Source organism: Emydura macquarii, unplaced genomic scaffold (genome assembly GCF_026122565.2).
Source record: "Emydura macquarii macquarii isolate MOO-44397 ecotype Brisbane River unplaced genomic scaffold, CSIRO-AGI_Emac_v2 contig_2636, whole genome shotgun sequence".
NCBI classification, from domain to species: domain Eukaryota; kingdom Metazoa; phylum Chordata; order Testudines; family Chelidae; genus Emydura; species Emydura macquarii.
In genome coordinates, this window is record NW_027132773.1 from 1,250,214 (window position 1) to 1,269,264 (window position 19,051).

At 40.8% G+C, this 19,051-nt stretch overlaps 1 protein-coding gene across 4 annotated transcripts in view; it reads right to left on the reverse strand.

Moving 5' to 3' along the window:
- The window catches only part of TPH2 (tryptophan hydroxylase 2), a 62,007-nt gene that overhangs the window by 24,774 nt on the left and 18,182 nt on the right, over window positions 1–19,051 (reverse strand). For all 4 annotated transcript variants that reach the window (XM_067563926.1, XM_067563929.1, XM_067563927.1 and 1 more), the window contains 3 exons: window positions 16,548–16,744; window positions 14,253–14,388; window positions 5,602–5,728 (listed from right to left, as the gene is read on the reverse strand). In XM_067563926.1, the coding sequence (XP_067420027.1) occupies window positions 5,602–5,728; window positions 14,253–14,388; window positions 16,548–16,744 (460 nt within the window). The remainder of the gene's footprint in view (window positions 1–5,601; window positions 5,729–14,252; window positions 14,389–16,547; window positions 16,745–19,051) is intronic.

The window sequence follows — 19,051 nt, forward strand, 5'->3', positions numbered from 1 at the left end:
TAATTATTTGTGGGTGCAAAGCTGTGCTTGAAAACTAGAGGCCCGTTCAACAATCAGGCTATTAATCTGAACGATTTCTTGACCGCTTCACAGGAATCTTTACACATATCTTCATAACAATAAATAACCTGCTATTCATTCTCTTACCTTTGAATTATATTTTAGAAAGCATAAATGCTTTATTTCCATGTGCAAAGCGTGTCCTGTTAGGACTGACCCGCTTAGCTTGTAAACTAGTTAAAGTAGAAACCTTGTCTTTTTAAGTGTTTTGCGAAATACATTTATGCTGCACCCTGTAAATAATAAAAACAACAACAGCAATGGCCCAATTCCCCGCCACGGTCGCAAGGCTTGGCACATGTGATTTTAGGGTGACCAGATAGCAAGTGCGAAAAATTGGGACACGTTTTTTCCCCAGGGATGGGGGTATAGTTGCCTATATAAGACCATGCCCCTAATATTGGGACGGTTCTGATAATATTGGGATGTCTGGTCACCCTATATTATTTCTGCCCATGTGAAATAATTTCTCCATCCCCACCTCAGAGCAGCAGAAGAGCTGCTCTTAAGCCCCTACCGCTGCCCTGAATTGACAGGAACCCATTCCACAGGGAACAGCGAGGGGTGGAGCCACATTGCTATTGATTCGCCACCAGCTTGCCCCCTGCTACTGACCCCTCCCTAGTATCCAGAAGCCATTTCTCCCCTGTCCAGCAAAGCCACGCCAGCTCCACTGCATCCAGGGGCCCTCTGCACCCAGCAGAGAGAGCAGGATTTGACTCTTTGAGATTATGGGATACCCCACTTCTAAGCAGGGTATGAGTCAAATAAAATAAACCCTGGCATGGACCTTCAACACCATATGTGATCAAAATCCAAACTACTTTGGAATTGGTTTGTTTACAGGAGGTAACTCTCGTTTGAAGCCTTAGACTTTCTCTCTCTTACTCCCCTTTCTTTTCCCAATTCTAAATGCATAAAATTTCCTAATCAAAGCCCATAACTATACCCTGCTCCTATCTAGAATGAGGAATTTGGCAGGCTGCCCAAAATTTTCATTAAAGTGTAACATTCTCTCCCACTTGCAGTGAAAGTACCTTTGGTGTTCCTGCTATAGTATTTTTTCTACTGTCCTGGTGTGATTGTCTTACCTATTTCATGATTAATTGCTTTTCAATCACAGAGTTTGTCAGATATTGCCACTAAGCATTTGTTTCTCTGCCCATGCATCTCTGAACTAGTGTTCTTGATAAAACATTGTAAAGTGTGTAGCAATACTCTAATAATGCAAAATATTGATTCCTTGAACCCACCAAGTCTTCTTCATTTAGTCTAGTTTTTTCTACTAATTTATTTGACTGTGCATACTTTCGGAAGGACTTTACATGATGTTCTCCAACTGACTTATCAAAGAGACTTGCTAAAATGAGCCACCTGCAAATTGTGGACCATTATATCTGTTAATTACTTAACTGGAATCCCAAAATAAGCAAACTGCAAATTGCAATGTGCTATTAGATTGCAACTCAATGTGCAGTGCAACAGCTCACATTAGAAAACAAGAGTAGTAAACCCACCAATAAAAGGTTATCTTTCTCATTTAATTCAAATAGATCTGTGCCACCCGTGGAGTAATTGGGAATCTCATGTGGCTGCAGTTCTCTTGCATTTCATTTCCTGTATCTATTGCAGATTTTACATTTGGATACATTTCCAAATATATCCAATTGGAAGCGTTTATGCCTGGCCAGAATAGAATAGCTCAGGTTGTGTTCTTGTACTTCTCAATACCCAGACAGACATTGCAGATCATGCTTAGCATTTCCAGCCTCGTGCTGTATAGTCTGACACAGTGTCCCATGCACAGTATCCCATCATGTGTGGCAGTTTCATCTCTACCATCCTAATAAATTTTTATAATTGGAGATGCTTGGACTTTTCCTTTTGGTCAAGTATCTAGAATCACACTCTCTAGCTTTTGTCAAGTTGGCTCATTATGAGTTTCTCAACTGAGTCTTTCAAATTTTGTTTGGGAGAGGAGTAGTTTTTGACTCTCATTTACTTCAAACGCTTCTTGCAACTCCTTGTTTCACTACTTACAGGTGGTGTTCTTGGAAGCAAGACCTCTATAAGAAACACCTTCACTTATTCATTGTATTGTACATTTTTACTGTGCTCATTTTTACTGTGCTGGCAATAACATTTTTGAGAGTAGCTTGCTTTCATTGATCTGTGGATTTTTTCAAAAGCTGCAGGAGTCCCACAAGCCTATGGGAATTTTAGTTCATTGAATTAACTGATCCATAATGAAAAAGACAGCTGCCCAGCTTCTAACCCTTTCTTACCACTTAGAGTGAATGATGGTCCACTAAAAGTGAGGTAAGATGCCAGCTTTGCCCATAATCAGACATAGTTCAGGCAGACACCATGCAAACCTACTGAAAGAGCAGTAACAATGCAATCCAGTCCTTATCTGCAACAGCCCTGTTTTTCCTGCTCTGGTTATCTCCTCAGCTGGTACAGTGGGCAACTGTCCTGGATTATGTGCTCTAGCTAGGATGAAACCAACACAGTCAAATAATGTAGCTCTTCAGTGAGGGAAAGCAAATGGACTCATCCAACGGACCACTTAGTCTTCCCTTACTGAGAGATTTCTGAATGTTCATTTTTAATATGCATACATACAGTATTTTGTTTCTATATGTATATAAACACATATATAGACAAATAATGGTCAACTTTAAAAAGAGTGTTACTACATCCTTGGCCTCATTTATTATTCAGTGGAGGGTAAATCATTTACATTTATAACAACAAGCCTGAAATGTATTTATGAAACCTTGTCATATTCAGTTCCTTCAGTTTCAGAAGCAATCCACTACAGAAGTTTTCTGTACACAGGCCAGCAAAAACAGGAGAAAATGCATGGTTTCCACTACACTCAGCTATTAAAGTATCAAAATAAATATTACAAAGAAAGAGGGAACGGTGACACAGTTTTTCACATCTGGAGACCTCAAGGTTTAAATGCGACTTCAAGTACGAGACAACAGGAAAGAGTTTAATGGTGTCACTAAGGCTATGTCTTCACTGACGGCAGCAAATTCGCCGCCGTCAGACCGACTTATCTGGATCAACTGAGCAGTCAGTGAAGCAAGTTCTCTGCGTTGTTTGTGTAACTCCTGTCGACTGCCGCCAAATCACCAGGCTAAGTGTAGACCAAGCCTTAGTCTCTGATGGCCATGTCCTTAACTGGACAGATTTGTTGCCAGAGCTGGGAGGGGTGGGTAAGGGGTCAATATCTGTATGCACTATAGCTGCCTTTTCTGTTCTGGAATACTGACAGTTAGCACTTTCCATCCAAAATATTGTTTTATATATATATATATATATATATATATATATATATATATACACACAATTATTGTCAGCAAATTAGAAACATGAAGCTGACCACAGTGCTTCAAACAGTAAAATAGACTGTTTTATTGGTTTGTATTTTTACAGTGCTTTATGTGCCAGCCACTTGCTTTCTACATTGCTTCTATCTTTTTGGAAAATTTATTGGTTTTACCCCCTCCCCTGAACTTCTTAAAGAGAAAATCCACTCTGAAAAAATGACTGTAAAAATGACCTTGTGGACCTCTTTCGATATTTATTTTCTCTCCAGGATTCCTTACACAAATATCCTCAGCTTACAGAAAAAGAGGCTTTCTCTAGCAGCCAAAGCTTCAAATTCTACCTGAAAGCGGAGAGTTAAGCTGAGTTCTTGCCTTCTCATGCATCACCACTACTAATAAAGGTCCAACAGAGAAAACTATTTCACACTGACACCTGGACGATATCAGTCTTTAAAATATGCTCTCGATCACACCTCTGCAGTGTCACTGCCTTTAATGGGCATGCACGGGTGAGTAACTAACTGGAACTTAGTGAACAATCTGTTGATGTACAAGGAATAGAATCCCACTCACTCTCTCTCAGCTGTGCTAGTGCTGCAGGATAAATAGGAGTAAAAAAAAAATCAATAAACTTATTTTTGTCTGTAATATACACAAAGAGCAGATCTGCCAAGTAAGAAGGTGCCATTTTTACACAGTTGCTTTTCAGAGCAGAATCTCACTTTAAGTTCATGGAAACAAATATTAGGAAATCCTCTGTAATAACTCCCCCATTTCTGGTCTGAATTCCTCAGTTTTCTTCTTCTCTTCCTAAAGCCATTCTCCTCTCAGTGCCCTTGTCTGTTTGGATGACAATCTTAGGGGTTTAATGGGGGCAAGAGAACTTTGTCGTGACCTCCTCAGTTTTCTTCCTCTCTTGCTAAAGCCATTCTCCTCTGCCACATAGTCCAGGGTTGATCTGCACTGGGTGATACGTGCTCAACCGGTGGGAGCTGGAGTACACAGTCTACAGGGTCATTCTCTACTTTTGTTTGCCATAACTGAGCCTTGTCTGTTTGGGTGACAATCTTAGGGGTTTAATAGGGGCAAGAAAATTTTGTCGTGACCTCAGTCAACTCAGTATTGCCATATCATATTACCACTTTCTCACTTCTTATTACTGCAGTGCTACAAAACAAAGGAAGACATCCATGACCAGAACTTGCATCCAAGCCCGGACACCGAGAGTCCTCCTTGGGAATAGCACTGACTGTTCCCTCCATAAATGTTGAAGGACAGGCAGCGTCTAAACAGGAAATGATTGCTGAATGGTATTGGTGCTTCAATAGGCACTCTTCCCTCTGATGTGTCATCTTTCCCAAGAGGATGAAAGCCAAGGTTCTGACCTTTTGTGTCCGTTTAAAATCCCATTGCATATCTCACATGAGTGAGGGTGTTATTCCCAGTTGCCTGGCTAAATTCTAACTTGGGTAACTACATTCTACCTATTTAAAGTCTTCTTGTAGGTTTAACTGCATATGAAATTTTTAGATATTAAAATATGAATGTTTGTTGAGTTATTTGAAGAATATTGTTTACAAAATTATTTATAATATTTGTTTTATTGGGATAATAATGAAGAGTACAAAAAATTAAAAGAAAATTCTAAAATGGATCAAATCATTTTGTTATCAAACATACCCTAGATGGAGTATCAGCAAGGACACTCCAAATTTATTAGTCCATCATATACTATATTATGCTACACACTTTCAAAACAGATCAGAGAAAGGGGACAGTGGCAACACTAAGGGCCACATCAGCTCCCATATGTGCACACAGCTCCTATTTAGGACAACTTGGAGCTTCTCTCACACACAAAGGAAGACATTTTCCCCAGAAGTGTCTCTGTTGCTTTGTTTCCAGAACCCCGGAACAGGAATAATCAATCTGAACTAAACCTTGAGACTAGGTGGTACGACACTGAAATATTAGTGTTCTACAAACCGTCCAGTGACTGTATCTTTGACCCTGCTCCTATTAAAGACAATGGAAAAACATTCAATGACTTCAACAGGAGCCGTATAAGTCCTTGTAATTGTAATAGCACAGTCATCTGCAAACTGAAGAACACATTGAAGAGAATTGTCTAATCACTTCTACATTTTAGTAACCAAAGAGAAACATAAGAGTCAGGGAAAGCATGCAGTGATCAACTCACAGTGGCTAGTTTCTGAACTTCTTCATCAGATGCTCCCAGTGAAGCCAGTCCTATTTCTTGTGAAAACTGGGCAAACTTGGGATCAGCAAGTAGAGGCACATGCCCCAGAAGTTCATGGCACGTATCTCTGAAAGAAATTAGAAGAAGTGAACATTAGACATATAGAAAGAGCATTAGCTATTATAATGAGAGTTCTACGGTACCTTAAAGACTAACAAATTTATTTGGGCATAAGCTTTCATGGGCAGAAACCCACTTCGTCAGATGCATCTCATCAACAATTAGATGGAACTCATCAACAATTAGCTATTATATTATCAATGAGAACACTGATACAAGCCATTTTATGCATTGTAATTGCTCTTCAAATGTATATGTATCATTAATTTTCTGACTCAAATATTTATATTGCAGTACCAAAACTCTCAAACGTATACAACTCTATATAGATATATGCATTTGCTTTTTAAAAATATTTTAAATAGATTAAATTATTAGTTATATTGTCATAGCACCTCAGAGCCGCAGTCATGGACCAGGTTCCCACTGTGCTAGGTGCTATACAAACATAGAACAAAAAGACAGTCTCTGCCCCAAATATTTTACAGTCTAAGTTTTGATTATCCCTACCTGCCCTGAACCTCACCATCGCTATCAAGTTGGCAGTGAGGGTCTGAGCACTGTGTAACTTGGACAAGAGGACAACAAAGACCTAACTGTGCAAAAGAAAAGAAATCAAACTCCCCGCACCCTTGGTAAAATTTTCATCAATTCTGCCCAAGTGGAGTGAACCAGGCACTTCAAAGATAAAAAGGCTCAACTCTCTTGGACTCAGCTCTATAGCTCTGTGTTTTGTTATTTGAGGTTGGAAAATATGGTTGTGAAATTGTCCTGTTTTTTCTGTTTGGATCCTCTCATTGGGCACAAGCGATTGAACACACACACATCCCATATTGAAATTCAGACCATAAAAAGTAAGGGCCAGATTCATTGCCTGCTTTTCTGCCACTAGTGGTACAAACCAATCTTAACTGGCCATTTGAGGATTCCCCCCACCTAGGGAATCTTTAGGTGATACAGAACTGCCATTGCAGCTCCTATGCCATCTCCTATCTCAGCTGCAACACAGGAGGTCCCTGCACCCAGATGATCCTCAGCTACTGAAATAGCTATAGGCTGCTCTGTTTCATGATGGGAAGTGTACTGGCACTGGGTTGGTTTCAGGATTAGGGGCTTAAAGTCGCCTTTGCACTCTTCTCCAGTTTTGCACCAAGCAGAGAATTTAGCCCATTTCAAAAAGGCATGGTATCTTATCAGCCATGGAACTTCTGCAGTCCACAACCGGAGGTACATTATTAGTCAACACAAAATACAAAAACATGTCTACAAATAAAGAGGGTATGTACATCATCTAAAAAAGCTCTTAAACAGTTCTGAGAACGTTCAGTATATTTGTTTCCAAAAAACATAATGGACATGGTAGTAAAGTTCAATTTAAAATCTAATCTGACATTTCCTTTCCTTTTGTCTCTTTAAAGATGTTTCTTTTTTTATTGCAGCTGTAAACAAATGTTTTAAAGACAGTGAGAGAACATCAGGCTTTTGCTTTCTACCCAAAATCATCCCATTTGTCTTGTATAAAGTATGTTTTGTTCTAAAGAATCTGACACTTCAGATAAATCACAAAAAGAAAAACAACTCTCTATTTAATTTAAAATCTCCTATTCTTAAGCATTATTCTTCACTAAGAAATATGTGGTGACTGTCCCTAGGTAAAATGTAGTTTCTGTTTTCACGCACAATAATGTTAACATTTTTGGTGTACACACACACACACACACCCTCTCTCTCTCTCCCTCCCTCCCTTACCACTCCCCACAAGAGTTAATTGATTCAGTTGCATTTTGTGGCCTGTTATCATCCCAGATGTCCTTAGTCACAACAGCATGACTCAATATTAGCTGGTCAAGCTGCATTCACACTGCCCCACTCACTATGGCTCCTAGTGAGACAATCATAGGTCTCTAGTTATGTAATGCCATGCATGTATATGACTAGCTAGTTATATGATACAAAAGAATTAGGCAATCTCACTTTTCTTATGTCTGTTTTATTTGCATACACTTTCCTATGACAACATGGAGATATGTCCTGGGTATTATGAATATAGTTGCAGCCTTAATACCTAACATACATAGCCTGGTCTGAGCATTCACTGCTTGCAAAACCAGACTGGTGATGTCTCTTGGACAACCAAACCATGTTCCAGATTCTCCTTCAGCAGGAAAGCCTTGCACTGAATATTGCCTTGAAAAGTTCCTTTCTTCTGAGCACTACAGCTATCTCAAAAGAAGAAATAAGGAAATTGGGGAGCTGCACATGAACACAACAACTCCAACACCCTCTTTGTGAACTGAGCTGATTTCTAGATTACCAAAAGGTCAGGTGATCTCTATTCAGGGAACAGGCACACTCTCAGTCTGCAATGACAGCCCACCATGTCTGCTCGACATCTAGAGAAGACATATGATATTTACAGCTATCCAAAAGCAGTGGGAGATGCTGGAAGAGTCATTACCCTAATGTAAACATGAGGTGAAATGGAGATACACCCTGAAGAGAATCTCAGATCTGAGATGCACAGTTACTCATGCTCCCCCAAAGAAAGAACACTGGCTGCTTTAGCAATCCTAATGTCCCTCTGTTTCCTATGATATCCCATGGTTAAAGCACTGGAGTCTGACCACCTCGTTTCCCAGTCGATACCTGCAGCATGTACAAGTTAACAATGAGGGGCGGAAGGGGTAATGTAATACACAGAAGCAACCATCAGGACTTAGGCCCTTACTATTTCTAGAGTCAGGAACAAACTATCAGATCCAGTGGGAGGCCAGAAGCACGGCCAGAGGCACTAATGCACAGACCCAGCAGGAATCTCTGAAACTCAACGTCCAGGAGAGAGTGCTCCATAAGGAAGACAATATCCAACAGCACCTCTTATTGAAAAAGAAAGACTTCAGAGCTAAGCTCCCTAAAAAGCCACCCAGCACCCTTTTCCTCTCTCAAATAATGAAACCTGCCTGTAAAAGATGCACTGATGCAAACCAATAGCGGGGATACAATCATTTGCTGAAGTCTCATGTCCCAAAGTCAGTGCTGAACGACTAATTCCATCCAGCGGCCAAAGTGCCTTGCCTTAAAGAAGGCTCCAAATCATCATCATCTTCCTGGAGTGCCAGAGAAGCAGGGCCCCAAAGCAACGCCAGGCCATTCTGAAGCTGTGATGAACCAGTCCTTGGCAGGGGGCTGTGCCCATGCTGAGGCATCAAAATGCCAAGCCAAAATAGTTGAACTAAACTGCAACAGAGCAGCTTAAGCACCTGGCGTTCTCTAAAGCAACTAAGAACTAAGTCTTACCAGAGATGCTGGGATTATTCTGAGGTGCTGATGTGACCAGACATATAGGCACTGAAGTGCCAAGTCCCCACAGAGGCATGAGGGCCAGTCTGAGCATACACCCTGAGGCATAGGCTGAGGCTGTTATGCAAGAAAGTTGTGTGTGCTGAGGACCACTCAGAGGTACCCGGACATCAAGAGTGCTGCTAGGTTCCCAATGCAATGAGAGACTCTGAGTTACTGTCACATCAAGGACCGACTAAGGCCTTTTTTTGCCCAGAGATAACCATGCACAGAGGCCTCATGTGCTGAGGGTCTGAGGCATTAATTTGTCAAGGTTCTAAAGCTGCAGACTAATGACAACTCACCCATGGCCTCTCTAAGGTACTGAGCAACTGACACTAGTGCAGAGCTACCGACTGCCTGGCTGAGACACAAAAGCCCCGATGTCTCAAGTCACTAAAGCATCAAAGGCCTGCTGAGACCTCGGCTGATGAATCAAGGGCTGCTCCATTTCAATGATGCACTGAGGTACTGAGGAAGTGATTCATGAGGGTTCTGAGGGCTGGTCAGAGATCCTGATACATCAAGGGCCATGCCAAGATTCATACTGAAGGCCCAGGGGCTGCACCAAAGACCCAAGGCCTGTGATGAGCAGAGGCCCATAATGATGAACCGTTGCGCCAAAGTCACTGATGTCAGGAAGCAGCACAAGTACAAGTCTAGCCCTGTTCCCAGCATACCAGCCTAGCTCTGCCAGCCAGTGCAGAACCTTGAACCCACTCTAGCCCTCTCCACCCCCCACAGGAGAGACTAGGGCTATAGTCTATACTCCCAGAGAATGCAAGGACAGATTGTTACTAGCCCTGTACACGGCCACAGGTCTGGTGAGAGGCTGTTTGCACCCTTTCCATCCTTGTATGCCCACAAAAGGGTGCACAGAATCTAGCCCTATCCAATTTGCTACATTAGCAAGAGGAGGAGGAGGAAGGTTCCCCTCCCACTTCCCCCATGTTTGGCTTATATATTTCTCTGTGAAAAATATATTTTTTTACATGTGATGTTACAGACAGCTAACTTTAAAAAAAACAAAACCCTACAGTCCGAATCATGTACCGATGTTTGGAGTTGTCATAACAGTCTCAGATTTCCCAGCAAGTCTGGTCCTTTATAGATAGTCTAAACAATATAGCTCTTTTCTTAACTACCGGACTCAATTCTTTTGTTTTGTGTTATTTGAAAAATAATTAAGTGGCTTTAATTTATTCATACACATCATTGGGAGGAAAAGATTTCAGTAATGCAGTTTTAACAGGGATAGATTTTTGTAGGAGCAAATTGGCCAGCAGAAGAAATCCATATAGTTCTATGACTGTAGTAGAAACATCATAAAACCAGGAAAGAAAATGTTTTAAAATGCAGATAGTGGTGATAAAAATCAAGCAAAGTGAATTACCTAATTTGCATCTAGCTCTACAGTAGGGGCGGAAAGTCTGATCCAAAACCCATTAAAATCAATGGGAGTCATTTCATCAGGGTCATCACATTCAAATGCAACATTCACAGCCTCAGACACCTGCAACAAATCTTGATATGTTTCCATATGTAAGGGAACTGTTGGTCCCTTACTGAAACTTACTGGGTTGTTTTGGTTGGCCCTCTCCCAGTACCAAAGGAAAGGGGAAGGGTCGATGAGAAATCAGCACCCTGAGATTGACAGTCCCCAAGGCCAGTGGGGAGAGGTCAATGCTCCAGGTCAGCCTGATTGACAGGGCAGACAGGCCAATGAGGGAGCCAGGAGGTCGGAGGGTCCCATCCTCCATGTGAGCTGGGGCTGCCTGGGCAGAGCAGGGCGAGCTAAGGAGAGCCGCACCCAGAGCCACAACAGCCAGAGGGGCAGCCCAGGGAGCTGAGTTGGAAGCACAGCAGCGGCCACGCTGAAGTAGAGTGGAGCTAGAGCTGGAGCTGGGGCTGGAGCCGTGTGTGATGAGCAGCTAGGGAGAGTGAGTGGAACCCTGGGCAGAGGCCGCCCGCAGGGAGATGCCACCAGCCAAGAGGCCTTGCAGGCCAGACTTGGAGCGGGATCGTGAAAAAGGGCCATGCCACCTAGAGCGTGTGGCCACTGCCAGAGCAAGTGCCCAACCTGTTGCATCCCTGCGGTGCAGCTAGGGCCCGGGCAGGAGGACTGCACCATGTGAGAAACTGACCGTGAACTTCCCTGTGTATGATATCCCCATGCTGAAGGGGTGGCATTAGGTGTTTTCCTTTAACCTTTCTCATTTTTTTCTTATTTTTAATTGGTTGCTGTTTAATAAATTGTATTTACTTTGAACTATATGCAATGATCAGGGGGCCAGGGAAGCGCCCAGTGCAGAGAGGATACCCTGGATTGGGGACACCCTAGCCCCGTCCCTAAGTGCCACAACAAGGTTGGGGGTCGAGTCCCCCAAGAATCCTGGGCCCATCCTTGTTAGTGTTACGAGGGGTCTGTCACACCAGAGAGTGGGAGGGGAGCCCTTGAGGTCAGGCAGGCCACTGGGTAAAGGGAGTAGCAGCGAGGACTCAGATCCTTTTGCTAACCAATTCCACCAGACTAGTATATAAGCCAGGAAAGTTTTCCACAATAATGGGACCATTCCCCAGCTTACACATATACCAAATAAGAGAGAGCAGGGCACTGCAGTTACTGAAAAAGGGCAAATATTAAGGGCGAAAATCCTCTCCCCATTAGAGTCAATAGGAGTTTTGTCGTTGACTTTAATGGAGCCAGAATTTCATCCTCTGTTTTTGAGAGTATGTTGTATGCAAAATCTTATGAAAATCAGACAACGTTAACAAGGTATTTACCATATTTTGCTATCCATTTCTCTGAAGTTAGCAGACTTAAATTATTTCTTTTATATGATTTTAGAGCAAATAGATCTACACAAAAAGAATAAAGTTGTTTTTATAATTAGCTTCTTATCTGTGTTTCAAATACTAATACATATATAATTTATATAGTTGTAATGCTTGGAGCCATCAAGGCAATAACCAGGATTTCCCTTTAAATTCTGCCCCGAATGGATACAAAAATAATAATTTTTATTTCACTAGAGTTACTACAGTGATTCTTAGGACACCATGAATGGACAGTTTATCATAAAATTTTCAGTTATTACATATTATGACCTAATTCCAAAGAGATACTGCACAGTTCTAAGACTGCATCAAACTAAGCATTGATACCATAAACATAGTAGCCAAAGGGAGAACGCATGTGAGCAAAGTTACATACATGTGTAAAGCATTTGCTGGATCAGGGCCTTTGCACTTACTGGGATTACACTTATAAATTTCCTTGCATTGGATAAGAGTATACTACAATTTATTTTAGATCATAAATATCATCACTCCTCTGCTGAGTGTTAACAGATGTTGTGGCTTGGCAGGTTGGCTTCCCACAGGAGAGATCAGTGTAGCAGAATCTAGTATGTTCTTAGTGCAGTTTGTTTATTTATACTGTGGGCTTGTCTACACTACCTTGCAGTTCAGACTGTGGGGGATGTGAATAACAGTGTGCACCAAAGTGTTGCACTGTAACTCCCCCGGTGTGCATGCTGCAGGTGCAAACTAAAAGGTTCCCTAGTTCACATTAACGTGGTCTTTTTCGAACAGGACTACATTAATGCAGAGTAGGAACCTTTTAGTTCACATCCACAGCATATACAAGGGGGAGTTATAGCAGTGCACTTTTGTGCGCACTGCTATTCAAGTCCCCCATAGTTCAAACTGTGTGGCAGTGTAAACATGTTCTATAGGCACCAAGTTTTGAGCAGACGTGGTCAAACAGAATGCAATCAATCCCCTTTTCCAGGAATCTCAGGCAAAACTCAGTTTCTTTGCAGCAACTCTGCCTCAAGAACTGACTCTTGTTAGAAAGATTAGGTAGAGAGCAAATTCCTTTGACGCTTGCCAAAGCTTCCCCAAAAACATATTGCATTACAAAACTAGCAATACAGCATTTCTTCGAGTACTGTACAAAGCTCTCACCCTAAGAAAGAGAACTTCTAGCATGATGTGTAACAGTGCCAACTGGTGACTCCCACCATGATAGTACATTAAGTTTTTTTAGGTACAGCTTTTAACTGTAAAATAAAAAATATGCAGGTAGGTTATTGAATTTATACCCTAAGATGTTTTCCCATAGCTTCAGTGGGCCTGCTCTTGTGAGCAAAATTATGCATGGGCTTAAGTGTTTGCAGGATTATGGCCAGATATTATACAAAAATAAAATATACCAAATACACACACGCACACGCATGCACACATATACACACCAAAATGGTACATGCTGAATAAAGAAAAGCTATCATTTCATGCTAGATATCTGATAACTGGTAAATTGCTCAAATATGACCCTTATGGCTTATGAAATCAACATTGTCCCTTGCTATTACTCTTCTGTTATTTACTTGTATAGAGCATGAAACATTCAATATAAAAAAAAATTAGAGCTAGTTGGAAATTTTTTAAAGGCTATTTCGATTTTTTAGTGAACCCCCCATATATTTCATCCAAAAAACAAACATTTCAATTTGAAAATGTGGATGCAATGCCTCATGGGAGTTATCGTTTGAGTTCTTCACCCTCCAGTTCTCCTCTGTGGTCCAGATGACATCTCCCATATTGCGCCACAATCTCCTCTCTTGGTGAGGGGAAGCAATGCATCATGGAGTCCCATGCCTGAGGTGTATTGGAAATGGAGTCAGGCTGGGCATCCCAGCCCATAGAATAGAATGAGGACATGAGATAACCAAACTACAACTCCGATGAGACAACATGGTGGCATATCCACATTAAAATATTGCATTTTTGGCCAAAAACATGAAAAAAAATTGGTTTTCATGCATTTGGTTTTTTGACCAAAAAAACCTGAAATTTTCTGCAGCTGCTTTGACAAAAAAATGTTATTTAGTTGAAAATCCAATTTTCCATCAAAAACAGTTTTGACAGGGGAAAAAATTCAACCTGCCCTACAAATGGCATATGTCAGATCCTCAGACCTGGCACAAAGTCCAAATAAAAAAACAAACTTTGGGTGAAATTCTGGCCCACTGACATCCATGAGAGTTCTGCCACTGACTCCACTAGAGAAAAGAGTCTGGAAAAAGAAGTGGATTCTTGAAAGGACCAAATCAACATATTTTTTAAAATTTTTAAGTTTTAGTTATACTTGATTTTAATAACATACAAATAGGACAAGGAGTACTTACGGTTCTGGCGTGTACAGAGGATCAGAGCCATGCCGTACATATTGAGTGCAGTGAAAAACTCTATAGGCTAATCCTGCTAAAAAATCTCGAGGAGACAGATATCCAGCAACTGGTCTCACTGTGAAGCCAGACCTTTCTAAAGTGGAGGAGATAGTGAAAAGACCAGATTGGATAAATCAACATCAGAGAGCAAGCAAGGATTTGTAGTTATTTATTCTATCAGAAACAAGGCACTGAAAACCTTGGCCAAAAATGCTATACTATTTGCACCCACCTTGCACTGCTAAAATACTCTTAATAAAAGCAGCTCGAAGTAATTCATGGCTTGCTTCAGAACTTTTACAGAAAAGAAGTCAAGGTTATAGTGAGTAATAATATCAAGAATTTTATGTATGGGACCAAACAAGAACAATATAGAAGTTTTCAATACAGAAGCTGAATTCTGTGAACTATGATGCAAATTACCTTTACTAAAACTAAGCTATATATAACAAATAATCATACATTTAAAGAACTATCTTATAAATTTTTAAAACAAACATATAGTGACATTCATATATCAGATGCTCCTTTTTACATTTAATAATCTATTCCTTAGTCAGATTAGTCCTACGGGAGAGTTATTTCAAACTCACAGTGACTTTAAACAGGCCAGTTCTTCCCCAAGTTCCCTCTCTACTCATTAGTGGCTATTTCCAAGATGTTTACAGGAAAATATTCCAAGTTCAGCTTCCACAAAAATTATGATTCCTGTTACTGGTCTGAAAGTGTATTTCGGAAACTATGTTGCTGTTTTAGCTTCTTATTAGGAAAAAAAAGAATCACAATGCTTCAGCACCATTTCCTCCAGACCAAGAGAACAATATATGAGTGACTTAGAAAGATATGCCCAAACTCGTAGAGTGATGAACCAACAGTTGCTGAATGTTGGTGACCACAAGCAAGAGGTAAGCATATAGCAAGGAGGAAGGGAGTGAGGAAGGTTATTCTTTCAGATCAAGGGGTATTTATTTTAAGTTAAAAATCTTCTGTATAAATTTAAGACAGCACTCTTCCTTACTTTATTTTTCTTTGGCACTTATAGTATACAAGATTTTTTTTTTTAAATAAACATTTGTAGAATATTATACACTTGAGCTCCCAGGATTGTTGCAAGAGACTGCAAAATGTTCCTGCCTGTGAGGTTCTCAAAAGATCTTTGAAGAGAATGGACATAGAAAGAATTTGAACTGACAGGTTGCTCTGAACCGTGAGGGTAAGCCACTACAGGGCTCAACATCTGCCTCTTCTCCTTTCATACAAGGTATGATTTCATCAGAGACAGGGAAGAAGGGCTTTTTCAAAAGCAAATAATCATTTAGGCCTTGATCCTTCAAAGAAACTCCCCAAGGGAGAACCCCCCACTGCACCTGTGTGGAGCCCTGTTGAGTTATGTTCACATGGAGCTCATTGAAGCACAGGGGCCTTGGTAAGTGTATATAAAATGAGTCTGTTGCTCCAAATCCGGAATGTCAAAGTTGTACTAGAATCCTGCAAAGTTCATTTGAGAATATTCAAACAAATCTGGACAAGTGCATTCCCCACCATCTGTAACCCTTGGCATAGATACAGACAATGTAATGAATAAGGAGCCATGAGCAATACTCCAAATAAAAAACCCACAGCTAGGTAGTTGGTTTACATATTCCTCCATTTATTAATTTCCTTCAACAGAGTTTACTCACAGCTCCCTTGCGTTCAAGTGCGATACATACACACGTTATTTTGAGGGCCTCTCATTCTTCACATGGTCTTTTCAGGTTCAGGCAGGCCTCATGCTTGAGAGAGGCATAACAAAGTTCTGCTGTGCCTGAAGCCATCTTTAAACTCTACTGTCTCAACATTTTTTTCTTCCTCCCCACTAGGAGGAGCTATAGGAGAAGCAGTGTTCCTTCAGTGTGTTCATTACAACAGCATAGTTCTCTGTGCTCGGCTCCCTCATCACACCACAAGACCTTTCTCCAACTCAAGTATAACTTCATATGATATGTGGTGTTCAGGCTCATTTAGGTGTGCTACCAAGCTACCTCTCTGAACTTCATACATTCCTATTAAAACAACTATCATTCACTGCAACAATTTCTCTCCTGTGGAAAACATTACAATGAGAGAGTGTGTATTGACTAATGGCCTGATCCAAAATCCATTGACGTCAATGGGAGTTTTTCCATTCCATGGATTTTGGATCAGGTCCTAAGAGAAGACAACATTTTTCCATGACATCATGGCTATTCAAATACCAAACATGAACCTTACCTTTAAGAAAAATAGAAACATCTTCCAGTTGAGGTACATTATCCTCTCTATATCCACAGTACTTGGTCAGCAAAGGGAAGTTTTTTAAATATTCACGACAAGCATGAGTGGGATACAGTTTAGTGAGTTCCCTGAATACTGTCCCCCACGTTTTAATTTCTTCGGCTGTGTACTCCACCCTGGGAATGGGCTGACCACTGAAAAGAAGTAGAAATAGTCTTAAAGACAGCACAGTTGCTAGACTGATTTTAGATAGTAAATTCTTCAGAGCAGGAACTTCACTTCCATGTGTCTTTTGTTTATTTCTACATCAATAAATAACTGTGTGCATTAATGGTCTTATCTAAATAATAAAAACCTGAAATCAAACTGTCTATTAAACCTTCTATATTCAGTTATTATTGGGATGTTTCCTGAAGTTGCTTTTGTTCTATATTAATAATAAATATATTGTGGTGTCAGGAAGGACTCCTGGCACCACATAAACTCTGTATTTCTGAATGTGAGGCCACTTAAACTACATACCTGGCTACACGAATATCATGGCTCAGTCCATTTCCTTTCTCTCTCTCTACCAATTTCTGATCCATGACAGAATTTTATCTGTCACTCCGGGCTACTTTCCTTAGCAGTCCCTTGTGAGGAATTTGTCAAAGGCTCATTTAACGTCAAAACAGTTAAATCTACCAAGTCTCCTTTAGCCACTATTTTGCTGATGTGCCCAAAGAATTATAATAGATTGGAGGGGCACAATTCTCCTTAAAAAGCTGTGTGAGTTTGTCTTAATCACACTGGGTCACACCTTCAGAAATAGCCAACTGGCACCCAGCTCAACTTAGTATGGAGGGCACCACTAAAGTGCCTGTAAGCTACCTTAATGCTCCACCCACCCTTAGGCTGCCAGTCTTTTCCTGAAGAGCATAACAGGTTCCCCAAGTTGCATCAGTTTCAATGGACCCCATGGGGTCATTCTATCAGCCAAGGATTGCCAGAACACGATGCTCTGGCCATGTCCCTTTTTCCTCAGCCACACTCTCTTCTGGGGAAGCATGAGGTAAGGGTTGGCAAAGATCCAGCAACATCACTAGAAAATTCCCTGCAAAAAGGAAAGCCTCATCTGGCCACCTAAGCTGGCTTTAAAACTGCTTTGTGTCACTGGAGAGGTGCAACAAAGCCAAGAATTTGGGACGTTTTAAACTTGAGTGTTTTGTAATTTAATTTTGTCCCAACTAATTCATTAGGCACTGAATTAAGGCTCATTTGCCTTTACCTACCCTATCAGAAGGTGCATCCTGTCTAGGCAAGTTTATTCTACCTGTCCCTGCCTCTTTCCTGCTTATCATGACACCAATTTCCACAGCTGGGGGATCAGTGAAGCCAGTTCTGAGTTGAGCTTGCTCTACCATGCCCATACATGCCATATCTACAAATAATTCCATCTTGCTCTGATCTTCCACTTTAGCCTCTCTGGCCTCAGGCTCTGAGGCCCACAAGCTGTTTGCACCACAAGGAAAGTGGTGGTGCATTATGAATCTGCAATCTGTGCAATGAACAGGGTAGCCCAAACCTGAATTATGTGTTACTGAACTTTTACTTCCCTTAGTTATAGTGGAGGTTTTACTCTAATTGATTACTAAGATTGACCAAGATTTTATCCATCTCTAAGTTAAAAGCTAAGAGTTTTTCCTGGCTAGCCACCAGAGTATATACCGAAGATCTTTGGTGGGGTTGTACTTGGCAGCTACCCCATGTCACTGCCTGTGCCACCACAGCTATGCTGCTATTTTTTAAGCAGGCTAGCTAAAGCAGAGCTAGTGTGTGTATGTCTAGCCACGCTGGGAATTACATCTCCCAGTTGCAGTGCAGACATATCCTCAGATGGCTAGGTAAAGCCAAACTAAAGCATTTGGTAGGTTTGTATCTATGTAAAAAAATGTGAATAGGCAACAGTGAAAGAGCATGTAAGCAGGAGAGAGAAAATGTATTCTGTAACTAATCACAAGATATAAATTCCCTCCCTTCTCCCCCACTGTATACTTGTTAGCTTTATATAAAAACATCATAACTTTTTACAGGCTGTTTTAAAGCGATTTTTTTCCTGCCAACTTTTTTTTTCTACAACAAATTTGTTTTTGCTTAAATAATCGAAGTAAGTAGAGAAATCACAAACAAACAAAAAATGAAAAATCTAAAAACGGATGCATAAAGTTGAAAAGAACATGAAATTAGTATATGCCTTTCCCTACATGTGAGGACTTAGGCGTATTATAAATAAAATTAGAATGTGATTGGAATTAGTTTGATATGGATGTTTGTGTGACAAGAAAATTACAACACAGCAGGTTTTGTAGGTAGTGCAGAAAAATTACTAACTCCTGGGGATGGTAATGAATTCAAAATATGGGCTTGATTTGGCAAGACAAAATTAAAAGTATGTAAGTGTTGTATTTATATGTCATGGAACAGATACCATTAACTCCAGAAAAATTCACTAAATCAATCAG